The 23,236-nt window shown below is 39.5% G+C and overlaps 1 protein-coding gene across 1 annotated transcript; it reads right to left on the bottom strand.

The window, feature by feature from the left end:
• Positions 1 to 698: 698 nt before the first annotated feature.
• Positions 699 to 22,306, bottom strand: SUZ12 (SUZ12 polycomb repressive complex 2 subunit). Its single transcript, XM_062506044.1, has 16 exons — positions 22,003 to 22,306; positions 19,173 to 19,219; positions 19,017 to 19,081; positions 14,214 to 14,282; positions 12,628 to 12,677; positions 11,321 to 11,406; positions 9,780 to 10,011; positions 8,929 to 9,031; positions 7,495 to 7,600; positions 6,582 to 6,759; positions 4,381 to 4,472; positions 3,792 to 3,935; positions 3,017 to 3,174; positions 2,218 to 2,416; positions 1,634 to 1,713; positions 699 to 1,312 (listed from the first exon to the last, which is right to left on the bottom strand). The coding sequence occupies exons 1-16, from the start codon at positions 22,304 to 22,306 to the stop codon at positions 967 to 969; spliced, it is 2,259 nt and encodes a 752-aa protein (XP_062362028.1). The 3' UTR covers positions 699 to 966.
• Between the last annotated feature and the right edge of the window lie 930 nt (positions 22,307 to 23,236).

Raw genomic sequence — 23,236 nt, 5'->3', positions numbered from 1 at the left:
TTTCCCTCAAGAGTGGCATCTCGAAAGCCAGAGCTAAGCCCACGGCCTGGCCTTGCAGTCTGTGCTGAGGCGAGAGCTTCGCGGGAACGCAGCGCCTGCAGACGGACACGAGGCTCCAGCCTTAGCATGGCACCCAGGATGGGCCACCCCAGGCACAAGGGGCTGCACCCAAATCCTCTCTGTAGCTGTGTAAATGTGTAATAAAAATATAAAGGAGCTAAATGTTCAAGTTTAAAATGGTACACTGGGCGATCAATACATCAGAATTATCCACGAAACCCAAACTGCTGGTTAAACCTCAAAAAGCCAAGGTGGTATTTCACTGTGTGTGGAACGTGAAAAGCCAAGATCTTTCCAAACAGGCACAAGACAAAGGAAGTGCTAAGTTCGCCAACTTTGACAAATTTTAGTGTAAAAAAGAAATTGATTTCTAATTTATGATCAACTGATAAATGATTTCAAATACAAGGATCAAGGTTAAACTGTAAATAGTCAGACGTTATTTTCACAAAAAGCTAACTGGAGAATTTCTAAATAAGAAAAGCAGAAACTGTATCCCAGTCCCCTTTCCCTAATGTTTCACAACTTCATGGTAGGAAAAACAGCCAGATACAGATGCAAAAATCTTAATATAAAAACGGTTTTACATATACTTAAATTCTGTAAATTCCATAAAGTTCTTAAGACACTAATTACTAAAATTACAAAAAGATTTTTATATTGCTCTTCATGCTCAAACTCTTAGAATATTGTCATTACATCACCAAAACCAATATACATGAAGTACTTGCATAAGTAACTGAATAAAAACCCTGTTTAAACAATATCCTTGTTGAAATCATTTATTTCCATCCAGCAGTGCCTGTTTGGAATCCCTGTATTTCTGTGTGTAATTCTTTATAGAGCTCATGCACCCTAGAATGTCACTTCAATGCTTGTCCGTTGAATGACAATTGACTTTTGACTTCAGAGCTTCTGCTTCTTGCTCTGTTTCGTGACACCTGAGATGCTTTCCACTTCTGAAATCCTCTCTCTCATGGTATTTTCACTGTATCCATTTGCTGTCCCACTTTGTTCCTCGGAAGATTCCTCATCTGTCGGGGAGGCCGATTCCCCTTTCTCCAATTTCTGCTGCATCTCTCGGAGCCTGGCCACAGCTTTGTCTATGGACATGATGCTGATGAGGTTAAAGTCATGCATGCTGACCAGGTGGAGCATAAAGTTTCGACACAAGTTCTTCTTAATGATTTTTTGTCCATAGTTTTCAACAAACAGCATACAGGCATGATTCATTTGATTGTCAGCAATAAACCTGTCAAATGAGAAAGCCATCATTATGCAAGCAGAACATTTCCAAAAACAAAAAGATACTCCACAACATGACTTATCAATTGAACTGCAGAGAGCAGCTATTACACAGTCCAGTATTTTTTCTTTTCAAAGCCCACACGCTACTAGTCACAAGAACTACTTTAAAAGCTTAAACTTTCAAAAGCTTATTACAAATTATCCTTTAATGATCCTTTCCTAAACAACTGAGCCAACTGAATTTTAATTGTTTAGTGAATTGCAATGCAAAACAATCAACCAAATCTATACTATAATTTATTTGTATCAAAGTACAGTAACATACCCGTGCTTCATAACATGAAGATTCCATAATTTCATCACTTCTTTCTCTCCTTCGTTAACATCAGAAAATTCTTCAATTTGCTGGAGATTGCAAGGAAGGAGAGGAAAAGAAACAAACACACCCATCAGAACTGTGTATCTGCTGCCAAGTAGTGAGAGCATACTTAAAATTCAACTTACACACAAAAATATATAAAGAAAATTCAGGCTCTGCAGTCAAAAAAAGTTAGAAAAATGTCATCTGATGTAGAGACTTTGATGGTAAATTATATCCTTATTATATACAGGATATAGCCTTATTATATACCTAAACTGTGTGCTCTTGATTCCAGCTTCTCGTCTTTGAAGGAGAAAAGCAGCCACAAACAATGAGAACTTGCTCAAACACAAGGGGACTGAACTAACTGCAAACTGAAGGCAGACTTGGAAAAACAAACTTTGATTCCATGAATTTCCATCAAGCGTAGTTCAGCGAAAACGCAGAATTTTCACAACATATGCCCAATTGTTCCCTAAAACAACTACAGATCATCTTTTAAAAACCACAATCCACTTAAAATAACTTTGTACAAAGGGAATAATTACTGTAATGGTTTTCTCCCGAAGCCACTCCGGGTCCTTCTCATCCTCACTGTCCACCTCCATCTCCTGGGGGCGGAGGGGCAGGCAGGTGTCGCTGTGGAAGTAGAGCCGGTTGTGCCCGCTGCTGTACGTCCTCTGCTGCTCCACCTCTCCGTCCTCCGACTCCAGGAACTCGGACATGCTCGCTTTCGTGCGCTTTGGCCTGCCAAAGGAGCAGTCACTGCTGTCACCGGCACATCAGAAATGCAAATACTGACAGCAGTCGCTGACTAATGCAAATTATTTTTAGCTCTAGCTTGTAAAAATGTTTGGAGGGGGGGAAATCTCCAGCAATTAAATAATCCCCATTAAAAACCCAAGAGTTCCTGCCCCAACCCTCCACCTTTTGGGGAATAAAAGTTTTTGGGCAAGGCAGTTAAAAGAGAGCTACATTGTTATGAACAGATCTCTCAATTGGAAAGCTATAGAAAAGTCATGGGTGATGTTATCCTCCCTCAGTTGCATTTTATTTAGTCATAACAGTGAAATTTAGTACTGTGTGAAGATCCACAAATCCCCAGGTTTCACAAATCTGGTTGATAGGCCAAAAAATTCTTTACAGGAATTGGGCATTGGAATGGGCTGCCCAGGAAAGTGGTGGAGTCACCATCCCTGGAGGTATTTAAAAAAGACTGGATGTGGCACTCAGTGCCATGGATTAGTTGATAAGGTGGTGTAAGGTCATAGGCTGGACTCGATCTCCAAGGTCTTTTCCAGCCTAGTTGATTCCATGCCCCACAGAGCCTGTTTGCCAGCTCCCCACCTGCACACCAGGATGTGTGTGATTGGAGTTCTTTTGACTGGCCCGTTGCGGCTGAAGGCGAAGCCGGGCTGGCGATGGATGTCCTGGGGGTTCCCTGCATAGGAGCCATCGTAGCACTCGTTGATGGACACGTCTATCCGAGCACCTTTTGGATGATACTGGAGCACAGTTGCAAATACTCAGCAGACAATAATAACAGTGCATCAAGAGATTTCAACAAGTAACCTGTAAATTCTGAATACCTTAAATATCACCTCTCAATAAGCTGATACAGCTCTAAGTTTCCTTTCACAACACCCAAATAATTTTTAACCTCTAGAAGCAAATACACTAAAGCTTCCTTGCTCTGTACTATTTTACTGGTTTGTATAAAACCACTTAAAACTAATTATTAAATTAATGAAAGGATCAGCAAAATATTGCTAGTAAGAAAATTTCTAAGTTCCCTAGAGCTTCAAGAGACTTCCAACCAAATATTATTACAGTGCTTTCTACATCAAATAACACATTGATGCAAAAGCAGTAGCTACATTTAGAATTCAGCCTCCAGTGGTCAGCATTATTTAATATATATATTAAAAAAAAAAAGAAAAAAAGAAAATCAAACCCACAATATTTCCTCTCCATGTAACACACAAACACTCACAGAAAGCAGCTTCTAACCTGCATACACAGCCTACAACTTACTAAGCTGGAAACAGAACCCCTGCATTTGTAGTATCTTTGACAGACCATATAGAGCTTCATAGTTCTGAGCTACAAAATGGTTACTTACAACATAATTGAAGATAAATCTGCTGTGGCAGAGTTTAAGATGTTTGAGTAAACTATAGAGTTTCCGACAGTTCAGTGTGCACCAGGGGCAGTGCAAGTCGTCTCGGGCCTCAGTCTGCTGCCTCGTGTTGTTGTTGTAAAGGAACTGATACAAACAAAGGAACAGGCAGAGCACAATTAGCACTAAATGAGTTTCATTCATTAACTTCCAACCCCCAAAACCTAGTTCGATGTTGTTACAGGAGACCTCCACAGTAACAGTTACTTTGGGAACACTGTATCAGCTCTGTGTACTGAAACACTGGTATTTCAAGATTTTTTTTTTCCCATTGGAAACCCACCTCCCCCTCCAGAAGGCTAAGAAGGAATGTCCTTTGTCTTTCAGAAATCAAATGTACCCCCAGAAAGATTCGTTTTCTAGAATACTTCTGTAAAGACGAGTCTGTGGAATGGCTTTCAGTCTGGGAATCAGACTCTTTAAGGCATCCAGAAAAAGGGCAATGGAAATTTCCACCCAGCTCCCAAGCAAACATTTTAATTCCACACAGTATTAGATTCCAGTTTTTCCCTCTAATGATTATTTTCAATACCTGGTAAAATATTCGCAACTTCTGTCTAGGTTCATTTAAAACATCTCTCTCTTTTCTTGCTTGAAGGTCTGTAGGCAAAGATTCTTTCACAGCTGAAGAAAAACACATGAAGACATGCATTTCTTTGGTGCAGAGGAACAAACACTGTTTCTTACCCAAGTATGGAAGTTCTGAGAAGGGCACTGCTGCTGAAGGAAACAGTCTATTTAAATGTCCTTTGACATAAGTAGTCCTACCAGCAACAAAGAAGCCTGGATGCCCAGCTTCCTTCACAAACCTACAGGCAAACCCATTTCTAACACAAGATGATGTCCAGTGCTGGAGAATCATTCAGAGAATTTTAAAATGGTCAGGTAAAAAGCAACATTCTTCTTACCCCATTTACGCAGAGGATTCTTTATGAATAGCTAAAAGCTGGGAAATAAAAACCATCCCTGCTTTCAGATTACTGCATTCAAACACATCACTTAAATTCAATTTCAGAAGTTCCACAAGTCTCTAAAGAGGCAGCAGAAATGTAAGCAAACACACAAAATATTTAACTGAAACTTTAACCCTTGAACACTATATGTATGTGTAATGGCACTGCTCAGTTGCTTCTGAGTCTCTTCCATACACTTTAATCTATAACAGTATTTTGATTTCATACAGCTAACAAGAAACCCTACATAACTAAGCAGGTTTATAAACCTGCCCTCAAGAGAGACCAAGTAATGACCCTACTTGCTTCTGAATGGCGATAAGGATGGGAAAACAAGGTTCAACTCTACTGGCCTACCTTTTAGAAGATGCACTTATTTTGTATTTAATATTTTGGAGAAGAATGGAAATTTTATTTTCTTTCTGTATGAAAAAGAGAGGAGGCCTGACACTAGCCTGCACCACATCAGAGAAATCCCAATTCCATGGCTCAGTTACTTTCAGAACTTTGCAATTACAGCAAAGTTTAAGCTGCCATATTTAGAAAGTCTTTGATGTCTTTATTCCACTGGTCCGCCGTGGGAAATATGCTGAAGTAAAATGACAACACCAAATTTATGTACCATTGGGAAAGATATATTGGATCTTTATCAGAATCTCTGATAGAAGTTTTGTACAGTTTTCCTCTCATGGTATTCAGACACTGCCAACAGCAGAACCATAAAAAATACCCTACAATGCTGCACATTACACTACATTTGTGTGTGACATTTGGCTGTGCTATTTGGGAAGGTTGCTCTGGCTGTAACTTCACCAATTTACTGGAACATTTAGCTTTTCTGATGGAAATAAAAGTGAGTTCCAGGTTACACTGGCAATGCAGTCTTGCCATGTTCCTATTGCCTCTACATTTGATACAGTAAACTACCACACACCTTCTGGAGTTAATCAACTCAACTATCATTTATTTTGCAAGTCTGAGCATAAAACCTGCCTAACAAATTACAATACAGGTCTCCAAGAAACTCTTAAAATACAAGGAAGTGTGATACAAGGAAGTAAAGAGAAGGCAGAACAATTTCTACAGCAAAAGTTCAAGGACCTCCCAGGTTCTGTTGAATTACTTCCCATTTGTGTGCACTGTCAGCCATTCATCCTAATGGAAGAAACCCAAGTGTCTGCAATCCCTAGCTCAGGTAAAATACTCAATTCAGGAAGTAGATATCAGTCTTATTTAAATGTTCTTGTACTCTTTCCAAAGAGAAAGATGCCTGAAGGTTGGCTGAGGATGCTAAGGGTCATTCTAGACATTGGCTTCTGCACAGGTAGGGTGAAATTCTTGCTCTCACTTTTTTATCACACTGAAGCTCTAAAAGCAGCACAAACAGTCACTGCTCTTAGAAAGTCTCACCATTAAGTTTCTCAATATTTACTGCAACACAACTGCATGAAAACCACATTTGGAAAACCAGTGTTTTCTCATAACTACAGAACACTAATTGGAGTGAACAGGGCAAACCAGACAATCCCAGAAATCCTAGTGATGGATTTTCCGCAATGTATTTCACAGCAGGATTTATGAGCATTGTATATAATCACTTCAATATTTTTCCGATGTTTAGCTTTTAACCTTAAAAAATTTACAAAATATGGGATACAAAAAGCCCACTCAGTTTTGCTTTTTCCTGTTGAGAATAACCTGAAGCAGCTGTACCAGTGAGGCCTAAGCACACAAGGGTTAAGCAGATGATTATTCAGCAGCAAAACCAACATTTGCTTACCTATAGTCTGAGTAGGTTTAACAGAATTGGGTTTGTTTTCTTGAGGGAGGCTTTCAGAATTTCGTGTTGCAAGAGGCTTAGCTATAGGAGCTGTAGACTTATCATTTGTGTCACCTGTCCAACGAAGAGTAAACTGAAGTGTAGGTCCCTGAGAAAATGTTTCAAATGGAGGCAACCTCTGAAGAGTGGGGAAAATAAAAAAAAAAACAAAAAAACCCAGCAGAATAAGCATCTTCACAAAAACAATCATGAGAAAATATTCACAGAATGTAGACTGATGTAATTTATTTTAATGCAGATAAAGGCTGATCAGGATGGTTGAGATTGTAACTGTACTTTTACTATATATTATTTGGATCATCTCATTTTTTCATAATTATATGATAATGCTGAGACACAAATAGTTTGCAACCATCTGTAATCTTCATGTTCTTTTCTTCAATCACCAGCAACTCATTCTCTCCCAGGACATGTGAGCATGTCTATATAAGTACATATAGTCACTGCATCACTGAATGTTGATTCACCTCGGTCAACAACTTCTCCCTTCTCAACGCTTCCTCCTACACTGATAAATCCTCTTCTTTTCATCACTACATTTCACCAGCATTCCCTTAAGGTATGCACATAAGATCACACCTGTCTGGGCTCCTCTTTCTTCCCCTTAATATTCTGCAGTTTGCTCCTTTTTCATATGTCCAACTTGTAGAATACCTGATTTTCTAGGTCAGGAATTCAGAAGTCACTGGAAAGAGACAGCTGCCATACTTACAGTAGTTGACATCTGCTTGTATTAACAATCCAGTGTAGCCAAAGCTTTCTAAACTGAAAGCTAAATTAAAACATATGTCTATTTCCAAAGAGAATCATTTCCTGTGAAGACAGGTCTCTTGGCCACTAAAACAATCCATACCTTCCCATCCAGAATAGTTTCCCATGTTGCTCTTTTCTTGCTAATTGGACACTCTTCCATTTCCTGCATGGCCACTTCATACTCCCCATCCAGAAGTTGCAAGCGTCTGTCAAGACAAAGTATGCATCATGTGTAAAAAAGCTCTTTTATTGTTTGTCTATTAAAATGCATTATTTCACAGTAGTTAAATTTCCATGAACCTAAAGACAGTTTCAGGTAAATTTATTCGCCAAGGTCTAAATCTTAGGCAAACATCATCCATGACAAAGAAAAATGTTAAAGACTAAACCAAAAATATATATACATTTTTATGCATTATTTGGCTCTGCTGCAAATCAGCCTCATTTATACAACAGCATGCCTGAGAATGTCCTTGCTTATCATCACTACAAAACCATCTAATGGTCTACATCCTGCCTAGCATATTGAAGTTCCCCAGTGGAATTAAGTATTAGAAAAGAAAAAAATACTGCCAAGACTTCTAAGAAGACACAGATTAGAAGAGGACATTTCTTCAAAAAACAAACTCTTCTCAAAATATACTTCTAAAATGCTATTTAGATAAATAACCATTCTGTTAGAATTAGTTGGAGCTAGTTTAAGCATCTTTTTCTTCAAGCTCTGTTTTTATTGATAAAGAAATCATCTAAATACCTACCTCTACCTGGGACCTGCATTTGCCATGGAAATAACTCTGATTTTCATGTAATGTATTTTGGCTGTTGGCACTATGATTCCTTTGCAGCAGAAGCAACCAAACAACCAAAATGTCAACCCAGGAAATGGCCTGGTCCTTGTATTTTTAACTGGATCTAGAGTGCTCCAAACTATTGATATTTGAGTTCACCCCATTCCACCTTCTTTGAAAAACGTTAAGTAGCATCATGATAATAAATAACTAAACTACATGACAGAGTAAGGCTGTTACAATTTTAACTACTTGTTTGACTGTCCTGTAGTAATGGGGAACTGATGCCTTCTGTAGCTGACAGCAGAATGAGACTTGTGACTATATCAGGAACAGCCTGGTATGGAAAAAATTATGGCACCCAAAAGAGTGTAAGCAGTAAGGGTATTTCAGAGACCTTTTCTTTGTTTAACTTTTTAATTATGCTGTCACTGATCTTTAACAGAACCAGAGAAATTACATCTGTCAAAAACTGGCAAGGAACAGACAAATGGATGCAAATTAACAGGACAATATTCAAGTTCACAGATGGGAATTATTTACAGTAATCACTGAATAGGTCTCAGTATAAAATGTGTTATGAAACCTGTCGGGTTTTTTACAAAAAGATAACAGGCCTAAGTTCTTATTGTAAATAACAACTAAAATACAGCCAAGGACAACCTACACTGTAACAAAGAACACATTAATTTTATTATCAAAATTGTATTGATTAATAGAAGCTCTATTTGTTTTTGCAATATTACCTGTTTTTATCAAATACAGTCATTTGTGCTACAAATGTCTTTTCCCCATCTTCACGATTTGAAGAGTTTCTTTTTCTTCTAGCTGGAAGCTCCTCATTGACATCTGCACGTAAGAAATATTGTGTTCAATCATTAGATAAGCACAGGCTCAAAAGATCCATGCACTCACAAATATAACTGGCTACTGATTGTGTCAGATGTGCCATACAATAGAGAAGGACAATGCAATAAAAGAGCACTTAGCTTAACAGTAATCATATTTTAGGTATGTTCGCATGTATTTATAATTTCATTGTATTATTCTGTCAGCATAAAGAATTTGGGATTTGATCTTCCTCATCTTGTGGCTACAAAATAAAGAAATAAAGTTTTTCATTCTACACGTACTCTCCAAGGCTATAACATTTCTGATGTAACACATCTCAACAGGATTAAGAAAACTTTTAAAAATTTGTTACTGAGGTATTTTTCTATTACTTGTCATTTAGTTTTGCTGAGAAACACTGAGAGCACCCACAGTAAGTCAGTAGTGACCAGTGTTGGTGGAGGAATAATTACACTCTCAGTGACCACAGGGCTCTCTTGCACTGTTCACCCTCTGACACTACTGCCTCACACCTTCAGCATCACATTAGTAACAAGTAGTGTTAAATTCACACAAAACCAGAAGCACAATTTCTAGCTACAAGCTGAGTTTTAGCCCCATGTCAATAGACTGCAAACAAATAAAAGCTAAATCACTCAGTTACTACTGGCCTTTGTCACAGTGTGACCCACACTGCTCATCAAGACAACTCCATGCATGCCCACAAGATAAACCTTGCAAAAGCAGATTTAAAGGCTGAAGTTACCAATGTTCTCATTCGTTTCGCCGTTGATCAGTCCGTTAAATTCTCTCCTTCCTGGGCGAGTGACTCTGAATAACAATGAGTAAGACTTCACCATATGGCTGTTGCTTGGTTCAAACTCATTGCTGGAAACTGCAAGTGATGGGAAGTTGCCTGGTTTTATTTGGCTGAGGTCTGGGTTTAAAGGCACCTGCTTTTTACCTGTAGGAACCTGTCTTATTGGACAACTGACATCCTGCAGCAAAAGAAAGATATGGTTCAGGTTTTTAGACTTCCAAGTAAAGACATAAAATGTTTAAATTTATGCCATTTCTAAACTCTATTTGTTCTGCCAACTTTTGAAAATAAGCTTATAATAAGCCTTGAAAAGATATGAATAAAAAAACCTGGAATCATCCCAGATTTTAAATGCAAACCCAGATATTTGTAAGTGTAAATAAAACACTGGCATTCTATAACCCCTCCTGGCTGCAGCCATCCTTCTCTATATGATTAAAATAACACTAACATTAGGCACTTAGAAAGATTGTAGAACAGTCATTAATACTAATTTAATTCTGTTTACATGAAGAAATTAAATGTTTTGGTTATATATATATTTTTCTCAAGGGCTTCCTGTCTACTCCTTGCAATATTTCAAAGTGCATTTTGTGCTATCTGTGAGATAAAGAACCACTTACCTAGGATTTATTATACTTGGGAAAACAAGACAAGATGGCCTAAATATGAAACTTGCAGCAAAACATTTGGAATAAGCATTAGCACCTCCTGATTGCACTACTTTTATCCGTACTATAACAATTAACAAAATTGGTTAGAAACAGTATTAATTCTTAAAAACCTGTCAAATCAGCCTAGCATTAGGGAAGAACACACAGCTCTGACTGCAAATCTTTCCCTTTCTGGGTGAAACCTAAAGCATTACTGAGCCTCCCATATTCTCACTGTTGGGAGGATAATTTGCTAAGTGATATGAAATAAGCACTGCTAAAACTGTAAGCAAATTCAAGGATGCTTTAAAAATAAATATAAAATTGCTTATGATTCACAGTAGCTAAAATCTGCAATAATTAAAACAATCAAAGTAAAAAACACAGGTACAGAAAAATAAAGGAAAGAGACAAGAGGCAGATGACTGAGGAATTCAAAACAATTACAATTTGCTCTCTTTTACTCCTAAACTCCAAAAGGTATAGGCTGCTTTATGATTGCCTGGTTTCCTTAAGCCTCTGGACATCACAACAGAATTAATACTTTAATGATGTGACACACAAAACCTGAGGTAAACCCAGAATTGGCTGACATTCACAATGAGTGGATATGATTTACAAGCTGAAATCAATCAACAAAGTTGAATTTTTTTAAAACTCATTTCTCTAAAGCAGTGCAAAATCCAAGAAAAAACAACTTGAATACATTAGTTCTTAACTTTAAAGGCTAATTTCAACAGAAGCATCACTGTATGGCAGTGTTACTTAGATATTCTAGAAGCAGGTAAACATTTCACTTTAGTGTATATTAATAGTTTGTCAGATCATTTTTACCTTTCGTTTCTTGTGGCAAACTTTCACTAGCAGTACTTCCAGAGTGACAGAATTTTGTTCATTCTCTGAGTTTTGTGATGGCTTATCTAAACAGAAAAGTATTTTAAGTTCTAAAAAAGCAAAGATCTATTCAGTGATATAAATCCATCTGTAATTACTTTTTAACCACAGGCACCTCTTCCAGGTACAAAGACCTCTAACCACATTCTTAGCTTCAACTCTCCTCAGACTTACTACAAATTTCCACTTGAGAATATATCCCAATTATTCTCATATTAGCTGGTTAAAAGGCATAGCTGATCTCCAGAGTTTAACAGAGCAAGCTTGCTACCTTTTTGTAACAGAGAAAAATGTTATGGGCAGCTTTAGGGACAGCTAGAATATAGTAATTATAGATGAGTCAAATTATTTTTTCCCTATTTTTCTTTACAGCTTGCAAACCTAAAATTTGGGTTTAAGATTCAGATGATACCAAATAGGAAAAAACCCCAAAATTATACCACCCCCCCTTAAATATTAGGCAAGGCTAAATAAATGCACAATAGCTGTTAAAGGACTCTTGAACAACTTGAAAAGAAGTCTTAGAAAATAAGACTTTGTTTCAGAGACACAATAAATTTCCTAGAGCCTGTAATCTTCAAGGCAGCTGCTGCCAGTGGTGTGATCAGCAATGGCAAACAAAAATTAGAAATATAATTTTATTTCAATGGATAAACAGCTTTTGCTCTCAGAGCAACAGAACTCTTCCTTCTGGTCGAGGAAGTCCAATATTCTGATATTCAGAGGCAAATCCTTATGTGCATGAAAGACATCATGGAATGACTTCAAGTCACTAAAATATGATTTCCATGGCTTTTATAATCGTTGACATGGTCTTTCTTTGATTTCTAGACTCAAGTTGACAATTTTTTTCTTACGCTTCTATTTGCAAGTAGAAACCACTGAATCGCCCAACTATTTGAGGGCTGTGAGGTTTTTTAAATCTACTTCAAACACCAAAGACACACTCCCAGAAAATCACATTCTTCAGGAAAGAATTGCTTTCCTCAAGGTCTATTTCAGTTTGAATGGATGATGGCTTGATTCTGACTAAAACCCTGAAGGCTTATCTTCTTAACATCACAATTACACTACAACATTTCTAAAGCACTGCTGAATTACAACTAATGAGACAGGCTGAACAAGTAAATTAAAACCTGCATCCAAACAGCAGAGTAAAAACATTCAAATATTCGTCTCACAGATCTCTACTAATTTCAAAGGTGTTATACAAATTAACAGTGGAATGAATGAATTGGCAAACATACCATTTTTATGGAAGAACCCAGTAAATGTAAGTTGCAAATGAGCAGACAAGCTAAACAGGAAAAAAAAAAAGGAACTGTTAGAACAAATAAGTGTTTTCTTCTCACAGCAACCACTTCACTGATGTTCAGTACAGAGCTATAATGATTCAGTCCATCCTTTTAACTTGGAAACTGCCTGGATACAGCAGTTGCAGTTGATGCAGAATTGAACAGCAGTTTTCTCTTTATAGACTCATTCTCTCTGTGTACTCGATGACTTGATACATTAAAAAAAATGTAAACACTACAGTAGAAGAACATTGCCTGAAGACAGGAGATCTTGCCTTCACAGGCTTGTCAAACACATTTGTTGGACAGTCATCAGCAACAGACTTCAGTTTTGGTGGAATTTTTCTAGAATTTCAGCCTGAACCACAGTCTTAGTGTAGATTAAAAAAACCCCAAACCAACAAGTATTTTAAGCTCAGTAATGAAAGTCTTTACAATGGGGAACCTGCACCTTTAGAAATAAAGGATATCAGTTACATCAAGTCCATATAATCAAAATAATAATTGCATCTGTTTTGTTTCACAGTCCAGACTATTCTGCTGCCCATTGACCCATCTTATTTCAAATCGTAAATTCAGGGCATATTTCCATTTAAAACAAAATGGATTCATAAATCTAGATTTAAAAGGGTCTCAAAACCACTTAGGATTTCTGCAGTGCACATTGAACAAAATATAATCTGTCCCACTACACCACCAGACACAACTTTGTGCACCTTCACTTCTCAGGCAGATACAACCCGACACTCCACACTTATTTATAAACACTAACATTCTCAAGAGTTCTGAGATGATAAACTGAAGTGCCCAACAGCTTAAGCATTCAAAGGACTCTATCTATACCAACTTGCATCATTCATCCATGTTACTTTTCCACACTAAAGCATATTTTTGATAGTTTTGAAAGCACAAAAAGCAACACACACAAATCAATATTCTACACTGTTTCAACAAAGCAACTAACCACTATATATGGAGCAAAATATAATTAAGAAAAATAATATACAGTAAATCCATAAAACCTCTTAGAACACAAAATTGGTAAGTTTGTTTCAGACTGCACTGTATCCAGCACAGCTGCCTCTGAAGGTAGTCTAATGATTTACATACACTCTGGGAAAAGAACAGGTTAAAAATAGCAAGGATACAACAACAAACTCCAAGCAATAAAACTTCATGATGTTTTCCCAAATCCACCTCATTTTTTTACTTTTAATTCCAACACACACAGGTTACTTATTAACACAACTGACACCCTTAAAAACAAGGCAAATACCTATTTGAGGTTTCTATACACATTTTAAGAGATGCCACAACAAATACTGGAAGTTTATCCCAATACTGTTTTTCTCCAAGTTAGGTGATCAGCATACACACACAATCATTATAAGACTCTGGAAGCAACATTTCAAACAACAACTGCCTTGCTTTGAGTAATGACTCTATCACTTGCACTTTATCAGTCAAAAGGATTTTCAATTCAGCCCATGCATGTACTCATTTGTACCCACACACATAAATATACAGCAGGACAGTACCTGTGAGATTCTTGTTCTCCCTTCATTTTCTCTACTTTTGATAACATGTCATCTACTTTGAATGTCTTCCTGTGAAGAAAAAGCAAAAAGCATAGTTTTACACAGCCACTATACCCACAACTTACAGCAAGAAAATGTATTCAGCCAGAGCTTTGGCTTTATTTTCCATCTAAAACTGTCTATACCATTTTAGCCTTCTCTTCAGAAAACACCCTTTAGACACATATATACTTTTTAAAACCTAATATCATGCTGTGATCTCAAGCAGTATCAAAAATAATACAAGGAAGTAAATCCAGACCTTGCAACAGTAATCCTACTGCTCATAAGAAGTTTCCCTTTAACAGCAACATATTGAAACCCTTGCAATGAACATGTTAAGCCACATTTCAGCTTTATCAAAGAAAATCCTCCTGTTTTACTGACACTTATACATACCAGGAATTGACATGTCAGCCCCTCAGTAGTTACTATTGATCATAATAACAAAAAACACTTAAAACCTTATTGGAGAGAAGAGTTAAAAGCCTAATTAAAACCCCAAACCCTTATTTCCCCACACATTTCTATTCAATGGACACAATGCAAAGAGCAATGAATTTGGAAGCTACTGTTGGAGCACATTCATAGGAAACAGAGGACAATGACAACCAATGACAACAATGTCACAGAAAATGATCACTTCAAATCTTTCCTCTCTGTAATTCTGACATCAGTCTGCTCACACTCATATGTTCAGCCTGTTCTACCATACATACAATTTCATGTTCATTGCTAAATAAAGCTTACTCATGGGCAGAAGTTATTCAACATGTTACAGAACAGCTTTTCCATTTTTCATTAAAGGCAAGTTAACACTTGGATCTAGATGCCCACAAAACTGCACCTGACTACAGTGACAACGCAGGAGTGCGAGGGCACCTTTCCTTTACATTTATACCTTAGAAGAATGCAGTAAGAAGAACATAAATGGTTGCCAAACACTGGATTTCTTACAGAGGGAATGACACCATGCTCTGGGGAAGTGGGAAGCATTTGTCTACAGAAATACCCTGACTTTAGAAACACTGATGTCACTGTCTGCAGGCAGCACGTAACACTCGTGAATGACTTGAGTTACACATCACATGGTGACTAAACACCAACACTGGGCAACAAAAATACAGAGCTGTGCTCAGATAGCAAGGAGAAAAACAATTATGATTTGTGTAGTAAACAACCTCTGATTCAAAGCTCTACTCAGCCCAAGAGTCACACATATGACAGACTAAAGAACTGACTCACCTACATTAAAACGTGGGATTGTTAAAAGGCACATTGCAGGGCTCATCTTTAAAGCAAGAGGTGTTAAGAACAGAGCAATTTGATAAAAGTTTCAGATTCTATGGTAAAAATGTCTCTGTGTGCACTTTGCTCCAGCTCGTCAAAATCAGCCACTGCTCTGCAGAACAGCAAGTTTAGAGGGCTTCTCCAGACTGAGGAATTGCTTAAAACAGATTTAGAGCAAAGTTATGTCATGAGCAGAATATGAGCCAAAAACCAGCTAAGAGATAAACATGATCCCAGAATGGGGGAAAGTTAACAATCTCATAAAATATCCAACACAACTTGGATTTAGTACGTGACCATTATTGATCCAAAAAGAACAGTGGCACAACCTTTGCTAAATCCAGACTCACATTAGTCAAAACAAAAGAGCACTCCAAAAAATTAAAAAAAAAAAAAAAACTTTCCAAGAAACTAAAAATAGCAACCAATAAAATTTTTTCGCCTTTGAAGTTAACTTAAGAGCAGAAATTCCTTTAAAATTAATTACTATTTATGTTACCATGTTCTCATGCAAAACAGACAAAACTAAGTTTTTGTAATAACCATCCCTCACACTCAGGATTTTCAAGACAGCATTTACTTGTGTAACAAGTATGTGCATCTTGTGCATTCCTTTCTCCACCCACTCTTATTCCAGACAATAAAAGTAATAATCAGCAAAGTATTAGAAGTCACATCATAGCATGCCATTACTTTGCCAATAAATAATTATTCCTTTATCCAAACACTGCATGTGAAGCAATTTTAGTAACAGTCAGCAACTTCTTTCCAACACCATAATTTGGTTTAATAATATACTAACACCTGAAGACAGACCCAGCGACACTAAATCCAGTTCAGCTCTCCATCAAGTATCAGCTGACCAAAGCCCATCACCTTTCCAATGAAGCAGCAACTTCAATACCTTTTTAGCCCATGTTGACACATGCCCATTAACTATTCCCTGTGACCATTCTCCTATGCTTTAAGCATTCTAGGTTTTCTAAACGCTTTCTCAGTATTATACATGTGGAGCAATACCAAAAATAAATAATTTCCTGGTAGAAATGCAGTTTTAGTTCCCTACCTCCAAGTGATAAATTTGTCTGGCAATTTTCTAAGACTGGAGAAAATTTTTTTTTCACAGAGCTGGAGGTAAAAGATGTGGAGCCATAGTTATTATTCTTTAAGATCTCTTAAGTTTGGAGATTAATTCTCCATATTTTACTTATGATAATGCTTACTGAAATGGCAATCAAAACAACTGTCATCAATTTAACAATGGCAACATTTAGGAGTTCTAGGGGAATAAATTAATATACATGTATAGTCCACATAAGCAGGCTAACAAGGATGCAGTTCCAGAAAAGACTTTCACTGAAACCAATGTAAACCAACTGCACCGAAACCAGAACATCGATTTTTCTTAATATAAACCTCAGATGATCTTCTCTAGTGCAGATATTTTCTCTCTTTTAAAGTCCCTTTTTCACCAAAACAACGAGATCATAGACCCTAACTACTTGTACTGAATGAAGAACAGTGATTCAGGTCTTGTGCATATCTGTGAGCATTTACCAGCACAGATCAACAAACAAGGATCCTGCTAAATCCTCTCAGGAAGTGCAGTTCAGAGTCTTTTGCCAAACTACCTTTGAATTACAACTTCTGTGGTTTTAAGTAGGCTGAAAGAGAAGGGTGACAGTAATAGCAGAGCATGGAAAGGGCAGAGGGAGCCCAGGGGGAACACACTTCACAATTACTTTCTGGCTTTTTCCTTTTCAATCATGCTTGCTCGCGTCTGTTGCATTATTGTGTTTTTATAAAGAAATCATACTGAAACGTTTTATTCCATCTTCCTGGACCTAATTACAAGCACGATTTCAGTAAGTCAGCATCATCAGAACCATTGAAAGGAACACCTGTAATCTGTCTGTCATTAGAACACCTCCCAAGTAAAGTCACAGTTCTAAAATAAAGTGTTCAGGGAACTGGTAAAAATCAGTATGTTTCAACCAAGAACCAAGCATTACTTGTGCAGCTGAACCAACTGGAATTTGGAAGAGTGGATACCAATGCACAGGCAAAGAATTGTCTCTTGCTTCCCAGCAAGTACAGCAGACACCCAAGAGAATACTTTCAAGTAACACACACGTTTCAATCAATAATGAATTGATCTAAGTTATAAGCAAGAACTTCCTGTAGTACAATTCTAGTTAGAAAAACCAAACAAAACTAAACCACAAAAACCAAAACAGCCTGAAAATAATTTCTTAACATTTTGTTCTGACTCACTTTCAAATAAGCAAAAAAATTCATTATTTATAACTTTCATAACAAAAAGTAAGCTGCAACTTCAAGTTTAAAAAAATAAGTAAATCTGATCATTACCTGTCCTAAGTACCTCAAGTTGTAGGTTATGGATTCAGTTTTAAGAAAAAGTTATATTGTGCCATTAAAACTCATAGCAGGAACATTAAACAATATCTAAGAGATCCAATAACGCCATAAACAGCTCCTTTAAATAAAAATATGCAAATTCTATTGAGTAACAGATCATGCAGATATTACCTCCCTTAGATATAAATAAGAAGTTTAAATTAGAATTGTCTGTATAATCACATTTTGTTGCATATTTGCTGTACTTAAGTCCCACAGCAACTGTTTCTAAGCGATAAGAACTTCAGCGCTAAAATATTTCAAACTAAATGTTCAGGTTACAAAAGAAGTCTAAACTGTAACAAAGGGTTTTCAATGAAGGGGAAGTATCTGGTAGGGCCTTGTGATTCTGCTAATAAATAATGTACACTGCACTTGTCCCTCTGCAGTGTTCCTGTGTTTTCAGGCCCACTGACAGGCAGCTATAGCACCTCACATGACAGGAATTACTATTTTGCAAAATCAAAACTGAAGCCCATCTCTCAGGTGTATCCTGTTCAAAGCAACCTTTTTAAAGTATTTGCTGGAGTCCTTCTAAAATACTATAAACAGATTTGCTTTATTTTCCAGCTTTTAAAATAACTACAGAAATAATTACTGGATTCTTTCAGGACTAATTAACAAAGCCAGTAGTTCTGTTTTTCAGTTTTGTTTTTTTCAAACACAAGTGGTTAGGTTACAGTTCAAAATAGAATGTTTCATAGGATTATTATTAAACACCATTGATTACAAGAGCTGAGATGTAATACAGTTTTGTTTGGTTGGCTTTTAGTAAGTTCTCCTCCAAAATAGAAAACAAACACAGGAGAATTAGCTAGGATTCTGCAGATAGTTCTCCACATTTGAATACTCCCAGTATCCACAGAAGTCACATGGATAAAGCTACACATACACTCAACGTTGCAAAAAAATCTCTTGGGTCTCAGAAATGAACTGTACACTGAAGTAGGCATTTTAAAGTTCTTCAAAAAGAAAACAGGAGGTCACCCTCCACTGCTTTTTGGACTTCTGATACTTGGTGAACATTTTAGGATTACTTTACAAAAACAATTTTACCTTTTGATATTTGTTCGGGAGTTTCTGTGGGACATGTAAGTGAGAGTTCTGTGCAAAAATATTGGCTGCAGGGGGGAAAAAAATAGAAAATGGTTATGCTTTAATTAAAATTTTCTACAAGTACAAAGTAAAGGAGTGATAAAACAAATTACTCACTGCTATTAGATTCCGGGTACGTAGAAATCTGTATATCTGTGTTGGTTCTAAGAAAAAGGAACAAGTGTTATCCAATGTAACTTACACCTCCAGAAAGATGCTCTTATAATGATAAACAGTATCTAACTTCCTATGGTAATCACTTCAAAACAATTATCACAACAGCCATTAAGTGATGCAGCACAATGTCCAAATAACTTCAGGTTATCACATTCAAGGTTACTTCAACTCTACAACACAAAGCAACTTCTTGTTTAAGGTGCCACAAATCAGGGGTCACAACTCAACTCTGCTCTTGCTTTCTACAAATTGTGTTTCTTACAGGCTTTATATCATGAAAGGGCAGAAAAAGTATCTCAACATATCACAACCTATGGTCATATAGGTTAAGTTTTCTTCCTGAAGTTAATGAACACATCTGCTACAATACCAAAACAAGCACAATAAATTTACACAGTCAGACAATTTGGTTTCTGATTGCTTTACACTTCTGGCAAGTACCAAGGTCACTTGCAGCAGGTACTGAAACAAGAACAGGGAGGTCAGTTGGCTATGATCCATTAGAGATCATTCTAAGGTGGGAAATTAATGTTGTTTTTAGTAAATCAACTTCTGTTTCCAAGTGCAAAAGGAAAGATAATTCAGCTGTTCACAAAATGGACACTAAAGCACAGCATCATCTCAAACAGATCCAAGGACTCACGTCCAAAGGATCAAGACTTGCCTACAGACAAGAGAAGGACCTTCAGTTTAGTTTTAACCAATTAAGTTAAATCAGAACAAGAAGGGTTTTGTCTGGATCAGGTTATTTCTAACAGGAATTCCAAACTAAACTGAAATACACCCTATTTAAACTGAAATAAAAGCCAACTTCACTAAGTAACATCAGCAAAAAACTTATAAATTACTTAATAATTCACATCAAGTGGAGAGAAAAAAAGAATAGACCATGTATCAATGCCCATGCTAAGGCTGGTAACACTGTCTCCATTTCCCACATAAAGAGAGCAAAGTTTATTTTCAAAAAGATATAAAATTTTCTTTTCATATGACTGCAAAATATTTCTTTCAAATAGATGGAAACCTTATTGTGTGGAATTCAGTAATTAGAAGTAGAAAAGGACAGCTTTTTATATCTTTTACCCCTTTTAAATGATATGATTCAGTTGTATTTCTGCAGTTACGAATCTAAGACCCCGTAGAACACATAGAGATGCATTACTGTTAGAGAAGGAAATCTTAAAATGATCATAGTATTTCCTTTTAGAAGCCTGATGAAAGCCAGTGAAAATCTGCTTAATGCAAATTATCACAATAAAATCTGTATTTTTCAAATCAAGATAAAAGACAGAATTTAAGATATGTGCACTTTGCCACAAAGTGAAAATACAGAGTAGTCACAACTTTGAAAAAGACATCCCAGGTTCTTCACCCTCAAAAACCCCGTGACATAATTATAATTTCTTAATGTATTAAAACATTAAGTTACATTCACAAGGACGTAATTTAATTTAAAGGCAATGCAATGCTGCTTCAACATTAGTTTTCCCAAATGGAAAAATTCTGAAACACACTCTTCAACCTGCAGAGAGACATATGTCTCACAAGTCTGTATTACTCAGCAAAAGCTTAAAATAAATCTTTTATCTTTTCCTAGCATATGACCTTGAAAAGGGACAAAAACAGTCAGGAAGAATGTGATTCAACACTACACATGTTACGATTTTTTTAATCCAGCATTTACCTACTGCAGTTTTCCCATGACATTCACATTACAGGGTTAACATATTATGCATAGATGTAGGTATATCTACACTGTAGCTTCCTCCTGATCCCCACCTGCTCAGCTCTGTGCTTCCCTTGTCTGACATACTGAGCCACAGGCAGAATTTTTTCCACCCTGGGCACTGACACTGAGAAAAGCTCTTAAAACTCAAGTCTGCCACTTGACCCATTTGCAGCACAGTATTTACTGAACACAGCGTGTTGTTAAAAGGACTGAGACTCAAACGGCCAGTTATTATTCGAGACTACACCAAAAACTCCAACACCGTCACCATCTAAAGCAAGTATGAGCATTGACAGCACCAATCTCAAAACAGGATCACGTCTTCAAGAAGGGCATTAAAAATTCCCTTCAAATCCTGGCAACTGCACATTTTTTTTTTTTAGTGCAACTTAGGTTTACTGCTCCACTGTGCTTTTAAACCAGATTTCCACAAACAACTTTCCACTGAATTTAGGGGGATTCTCCTCCTATGCGGAACTACCACAGGGGGGATGCCTGGGTCGCAAAGGTCAATTTACAATCCGAAACCTCGACTAAGTAAAAATTATTGCCAAACAAAGAAAAACCAAGTACAGTGAACTCTTAACCGCGTCCTGCCCCTGAAAGGGGCTCGAACGGCGGATGCCAAAGAGGAAAGGGCCCCCTCGCCCCTCACTGCCCAGAGCCTCCAGGGGCTGCCGGAGGTGGGAAGGGAACCAGCCGCCCCGAAAGCCTGATGGGAAGTGCTACAGAGAACCAAGTTCATCGCTGGGCGCGGGCACACACACGCACACACACCCTCGCCCTCCGCCCCGCGGGCCCCGGGCGCCTCTCGCCGCCCTCCCGCACACCGGCCCCGCTCCCCGCGCTTCCGCCCGGGCCCCGCCGGCCCCCGCCTCCCCCGGCCCCGCTCTCCGCTCCCTCCCTCCATCCCCCGACCGTGTTTACCCCCGGAAACCCCTGCTCCCCACAGCCCTCCCCTCCTCCTCCCGCCCTTTCCGCGGCGGCCCGGGCCGGTCCCGGCGGCTCGGCCCCCACTTCCTCCGGCGACCCGGTGCTCACTCTCAAAGGCCTGAAGAAAGAGGTCGTGGTCGGCCTGGATCTGCTCCATCTTCGGCTTCTTCACGGGGGGCAGCGCCGCAGCCGCCGCCGCCGCTGCCGAGGAGGCCGAGGAGCCGCCCGAGTACCCACTGCCTCCGCCGCCACCGCCGCCGCCCGCGGCACCGCCGGATTTACCGCCTGGAGCCGCCGCCGCGGCAGAGCCCCCGAACCCGCCGCCTCCTCCGCCGCCACCTCCTCCTCCGGCGGCGCCGCCAGCGGAGCCCGAGCTGGGCCCCGCTCCTCCACCGTGCTTCTGAGGAGCCATGGGGGTGGCCCCGGGCGGGCCCCGGCGGGACGGAGACCGAGCGGGGCGGGCAGGGCCGGCCGGGGCGGGTGCGTGAGGCGGGGGGGGGGACGCGCCGCGCTCCAACTCCGCCAAGTCTCCTCCGCCCCGCTCCCCTCAGCGCCGCGGCCGCCGAGCCCGACCGCCGCCGCGCGCCCGCCCCCCGCGCGCGCCCATTGGCCGCGGGGATGGCGCCGCGCCGCCCCATTGGCAGGCCCCGGCCCCGCCCCCGCGTGACGCGCGGATGGTTCTGGAAGCGTTTGGTTGGTCCGCGCGCTCGGCGCGCGCCCCCCCCACCCCCCGCCTTTGAACTGAATTCGCGGGAAAGCGCCGCTCGCGCTCCGCCGCGACGCATGATGGGTATGGGGGGGGGTGGCCGGCCTGAGGGGCCGCTCGTCGGACCCCGCCTGGCTGCGGCCCCCGGGCTCTGCGGGTACCCCCGGGCTCTCCGTGCCATCTCCCGCTGCTCCCGCGGCCGCACAGGTGGCTGATGCCCCTCTTGCCTGAGGGGCCGCTTCGCTGACCGCAGAGCTCAAGAGCTAAGTTTGTCAAAATAGAAGCTCAGGTATAAACCGGTATCGGTTTTGTGGTGGAAGTGGTTGTATTGGGTCGGCCGTGAGGTCTTGCTGCTATCGCGTAGCTTTAACTTTAGCTAACCGTGAGGTTTCCGCAGAGGATGGCACAAGACGTTCCCATAGGTGCGGTGAGACCTAAATTCTGAGGCAAAGTGTCTCTGGGCTCAGATGTTCCTCTGCGGCCAGGGAAGTGCAGGCTGTGCCGCTGCGGCCGGAGCCGTGACAGCCCCGGCGGGGCCGGGGCAGCTCCTCGTGTGTGAGAAAACACCGAGTCCAGCCGCCGTGGGGAAATTCAACAGCGGCTCCATTTAATCACCTTCTTATCAGCAGTGCGGCA

Source organism: Cinclus cinclus, chromosome 20 (genome assembly GCF_963662255.1).
Source record: "Cinclus cinclus chromosome 20, bCinCin1.1, whole genome shotgun sequence".
Taxonomy (NCBI): Eukaryota; Metazoa; Chordata; class Aves; order Passeriformes; family Cinclidae; genus Cinclus; species Cinclus cinclus.
This window is presented reverse-complemented; position numbering and strand designations above follow the sequence as displayed.

Excerpts from the sequence above, each read along its gene's own strand:
- SUZ12 (XM_062506044.1), bottom strand. The coding sequence starts at position 22,306 with ATGGCTCCTCAGAAGCACGGTGGAGGAGCGGGGCCCAGCTCGGGCTCC. Across the intron at positions 19,082-19,172 it reads GTACCCGGAATCTAATAGCA|CCAATATTTTTGCACAGAAC; the intron begins GTGAGTAATTTG and ends TCCCCCCTGCAG. Across the intron at positions 3,936-4,380 it reads AGTTGCGAATATTTTACCAG|TTCCTTTACAACAACAACAC; the intron begins GTATTGAAAATA and ends TGTTTGTATCAG.